At 63.3% G+C, this 4,704-nt stretch overlaps 1 protein-coding gene across 1 annotated transcript; it reads right to left on the reverse strand.

The window, feature by feature from the left end:
* Positions 1-527: 527 nt before the first annotated feature.
* Positions 528-4,248, reverse strand: ACTB (actin beta). Its single transcript, XM_070567364.1, has 6 exons — positions 3,785-4,248; positions 2,930-3,058; positions 2,575-2,814; positions 1,688-2,126; positions 1,421-1,602; positions 528-1,292 (listed from the first exon to the last, which is right to left on the reverse strand). The coding sequence occupies exons 2-6, from the start codon at positions 3,050-3,052 to the stop codon at positions 1,149-1,151; spliced, it is 1,128 nt and encodes a 375-aa protein (XP_070423465.1). The 5' UTR covers positions 3,053-3,058; positions 3,785-4,248; the 3' UTR covers positions 528-1,148.
* Between the last annotated feature and the right edge of the window lie 456 nt (positions 4,249-4,704).

Below are 4,704 nucleotides of genomic sequence, written 5' to 3' on the forward strand. Positions count from 1 at the left end.
AGCTCCTTCCCCAGCGGGGTCCTGGGAGATAATAGGCCAGGCCTGCACTTGAAACCGTCAACAGGCAGAGTCCAGACCTCAGCCAACTAGAGCCTTCTCTGCCAACCCTGAAACCTGCAGAGCCTGAGGGAGGGACGATGTAAAAGTGAAGATAAAGGGGTGTGGCCTGGGAGCCCCCACTTTCCCAGCCCCCCATGCCAAGAGGACACCAGAGAAAGTGCCAGCCTCCACTCACAGGAGGTCCCAAGCACCAGGCCCCTGCATAGCCCAGGGTCTCCACTCTTGAAGCATTTAGGCCTCAGAAGCCAACAAGAAATGGGGGGACATAGGGAACAGGTGAAAGGGCCAGGTCAGGGAACCCATTTAAACTAAGGGAGGCAGGATTAACCAAGAGGCCAGGATTAACTCCTCCAAGGTAGGGGTCAGATGTACTTTACCACCCCCACCCACACCCCGAGGTAGGAACAGCTGGGCCGCTGCCCCACCCTTCTCCCACACCCCCAGCAACGCCACGGAGCCGCGCCTGGTTTCTTTAAGGTGTGCACTTTATTTGAACTGGTCTCAAGTCAGTGTACAGGTAAGCCCTGGCTGCCTCCGCACCTCAGCTCTCCCAGGGAGATCAAAAGCCTTCATACATTTCAAGTTGGGGGATAAAAAGGGGGGCCGTAATGGCTGACCATTCAAAATAAAACAAAACAAAAAAACAAGTATTAAGGCAAAGATTAAAAAAAATTTGGATTACATAATTTACACAAAAGCAATGCTGTCACCCTGCCCTGTGTGGACTCGGGCGAGGACTGGCCCTTCTCCTTCGGGAGACGCGGGGCGGCTTTTGGGAAGGCAAGGGACTTCCTGTAACAATGCATCTCACGATATTTGGAATGACTATTAAAAAAAGAACAATGTACAATCAAAGTCCTTGGCCACATTGTAGAACTTTGGGGATGCTCGCTCCAACCGACTGCTGTCACCTTCACCGTTCCAGTTTTTAAATCCTGAGTCAAGCGCCAAAAAAAAAAAAAAAAAATCAAAAAAAAAATCAAAAAAAAAAACAAACAAAAAAAACAAATAAAGCCATGCCAATCTCATCTTGTTTTCTGCGCAAGTTAGGTTTTGTCAAGAAAGGGTGGATCGCACTAACAGTCCGCCTAGAAGCATTTGCGGTGGACGATGGAGGGGCCGGACTCGTCGTACTCCTGCTTGCTGATCCACATCTGCTGGAAGGTGGACAATGAGGCCAGAATGGAGCCGCCGATCCATACGGAGTACTTGCGCTCAGGGGGCGCAATGATCTGCAGAGAGAACAGAACAGTGTGAGGACCCTGGATGTCACAACCACACACCACTGGTACCACACGACGGTGCCCTTCACGGCCACACTTCAAGTGACCAAGTCAGCACGGACGAGGCAGGTGCTCACCTTGATCTTCATCGTGCTGGGAGCCAGGGCTGTGATCTCCTTCTGCATCCTGTCGGCGATGCCTGGGTACATGGTGGTCCCACCCGACAGCACTGTGTTGGCGTACAGGTCCTTACGGATGTCGACGTCACACTTCATGATGGAGTTGAAGGTAGTTTCGTGGATGCCACTGGATTCCATGCCTGAGGGAAAGCAGAAGCCAGACTTAGCTCCCAGCGCGGCCCCAGGAGTGGCCCATGCAGGGGGGCAGGCGGAGGCCGTACTCACCCAGGAAGGAGGGCTGGAAGAGGGCCTCGGGGGCGCGGAACCGCTCGTTGCCGATGGTGATGACCTGGCCGTCGGGCAGCTCGTAGCTCTTCTCCAGGGAAGAGCTGGAGGCCGCGGTGGCCATCTCCTGCTCGAAGTCCAGGGCGACATAGCAGAGCTTCTCCTTGATGTCACGCACGATTTCCCTCTCGGCCGTGGTGGTGAAGCTGTAGCCACGCTCCGTGAGGATCTTCATGAGGTAGTCCGTCAGGTCCCGGCCAGCCAGGTCCAGACGCAGGATGGCGTGGGGGAGGGCGTACCCCTCGTAGATGGGCACAGTGTGGGTGACCCCGTCACCGGAGTCCATCACGATGCCAGTGGTGCGGCCAGAGGCGTACAGGGACAGCACGGCCTGGATGGCCACGTACATGGCCGGGGTGTTGAAGGTCTCAAACATGATCTGTAGGGAGAGAAGGGGAGCCACGTCACGCTCGGGAAGCCACCAGGGGCGGCGGGGCCAGACTGGGGACATGCTGAGTGCAAAGAACACAACTAAAAGTGCTGGGGATCCCGGGCTGGGGATTCACTTCAGACCTACTGTGCAGCTACTGAATACACACTCCAAGGCCATGGTAACCCAGCCTCACGGGCTTTGTCACACGAGCCAGTGTTAGTACCTACACCCACAGCACTTTACAGTTTAGACGCCTAGACAGAGAAGCAAACCCAGAAAAAGATGCCATCTGGGAGAAAGCAAATAGGACCTGCAGAGTTCCAAAGGAGGCTCAGGCCAGAGAAGAAAGTCCTAAGAGAACGGCAGAAAAAAGGACAAGTGAGCAAAAGGCGTGGGCACAGAAGGGCAAGAAAGGAAGGGGCGGCCGCCGGGAGAGGACCAGCGGCGCACGGACCTGGGTCATCTTCTCGCGGTTGGCCTTGGGGTTCAGGGGGGCCTCGGTCAGCAGCACGGGGTGCTCCTCGGGGGCCACGCGCAGCTCGTTGTAGAAGGTGTGGTGCCAGATCTTCTCCATGTCGTCCCAGTTGGTGACGATGCCGTGCTCGATGGGGTACTTGAGGGTCAGGATGCCCCTCTTGCTCTGGGCCTCGTCGCCCACGTATGAGTCCTTCTGGCCCATGCCCACCATCACGCCCTGCGGAGGGAGGGGCGAGGCGCTGAGCACGGGCCCGGCCCCGATCCCCACCCGGGGAGCCCCCGGAGAGGACGCCCAGCCGCCCGCCCGCCCCGTCGCGAGGCTGGCACCCTACCTGGTGCCGGGGGCGCCCCACGATGGAGGGGAAGACGGCGCGGGGAGCGTCGTCGCCCGCGAAGCCGGCCTTGCACATGCCGGAGCCGTTGTCGACCACGAGCGCGGCGATGTCGTCATCCATGGCTAGCTGCGGGGGACGAGTGGGCGCTGAGCCGGGGGTCCCGGGGCCGCCCCCGCCCCCGCCCCGCCCACTTCCGGCGCGCCGCGCCCTCGAGCCGCCAGGGGGCGCCGTCGCGCGCCCCGGCCGGGGACAAAGGAAGCCCGGGCCGGCCGGCCGCGTTATTACCATAAAAGGCAAAGGCGGGCTAGAGGCGGTCCCGCGGCGCGCGGCAGGAAGCCAGGCCCCCGCCCCGCCTCGCCCCGCCCCGTTCAAAGAGCGCCGGGCGCCGGCCCCGCCCCGCCCCGTTCAAAAAGCGCCGGGCGGGCGACCGCCACACCCGCCCAGCCGGCGGCGCGGCGAGAAAGTCCGCGCAGGCGCCCTCGCGCCGCGGCGACCCCACCCCTTCCGGCGCCCAGCCCCGCCCGGCCTCGCCGCGCACGCGCACAGGCGCGCGCACGCGCAGTGTGGCCCCCAGCCCCCACCCGGTCGGACGGCCGGACGGCCGGCCAGCGACTGCGCCGCGCCCACCTGCCTGCCCGCCCGGCGGAGCGCGCCGAGCCAGCTACCCCGAAGGGGCCCCGCGGCCGCCGCGGCCCGACGGCAGCGCGCGCTGCGAGTGCAGCCCGGCCCCGAGCTTGGAGCGCAGGAGCCCGTTCGCCGGCCCCGGAGGCCGTGCAGCGGGCCGCGGCGGAGGGGCGCGGGCTGCGTGGAGGAGGCGCGGCGCCGGCCCCATCGGCGCGCCCGGAGGCTTACCTGGGGGCGGTGTAGACCGGCGGTGGCGGCGCAGCGGCGAGGGCGAGGGGCTTCTGCTCGCGGGGCGGACGCGGTGTCGGCGGTGGCAGCGCGGCGCGCCGCCGGGTTTTATAGGGCGCCGCCGCGGCCGCTCGAGCCATAAAAGGCAACTTTCGGAACGGCGCGCGCTGATTGGCCGCGCGCCGCTCACTCACCGGCCTCGCCGCACAGTGCAGCATTTTTTTACCCCCTCTCCCCTCCTTTTGCAAAAAAAAAAAAAAAGGTGGGGGGGAGAGATGGACTGGAGAGAGCGAGAGCGAGATTGAGGAAGAGGAGGAGGGAGAGACTTCTGGCGTTGGCCGCCCTTGGGTGCTGGGCCCGCGGTTCGAGGGTGCGCGCTCGGGGCCGCCGCCCCGCTGGGCAGTGCTCGGTCCAGCCCCGCGTGGCCGGCCCTGCACCCGGCCTGCCATCTGTCCGAGTCCCCTACCCCAGGATCCTCGGGGTGTGGATGTCACATGAGCAGGGAGCGCCCCTTGGGCCGGGGTCTGCACGGATGCGAGGGTCCTTGGCCGCCCGTGGGTGCATGCTTGAGTCCTTGTGGGGGAAGGGGTGGTCAGGGAGTCAACCCCCGTGCCAACATTGGCTCAACTGCCCGGAAAGCCCGCGGTGGGGGCCTCTGGCTGGGCTGCTCAGCTTGCTAAGTGGGGGCGTTCAACTTGCTAAGTGGGGGGCATTGCTACTCAGAGACTTGTGGCTGAGGAGTATGGTGTAGCCTGGAGGAGTCAAAGAGCTTGTAGCCACATAACAGGGGCCTCAGGGCCACCGTCCCCAAGGACAGGGCAGGTCCCCGGGGCCGGTGGCTGGAAGATCCCTGTGAAAAGGGCCCCAGGCCTCCCCTGCCTCACATCTGGGGAGAGGTGAGGCTCTGTAGGGCACAGAAG

Source organism: Equus przewalskii, chromosome 12 (genome assembly GCF_037783145.1).
Source record: "Equus przewalskii isolate Varuska chromosome 12, EquPr2, whole genome shotgun sequence".
In the NCBI taxonomy this organism is placed as follows: domain Eukaryota; kingdom Metazoa; phylum Chordata; class Mammalia; order Perissodactyla; family Equidae; genus Equus; species Equus przewalskii.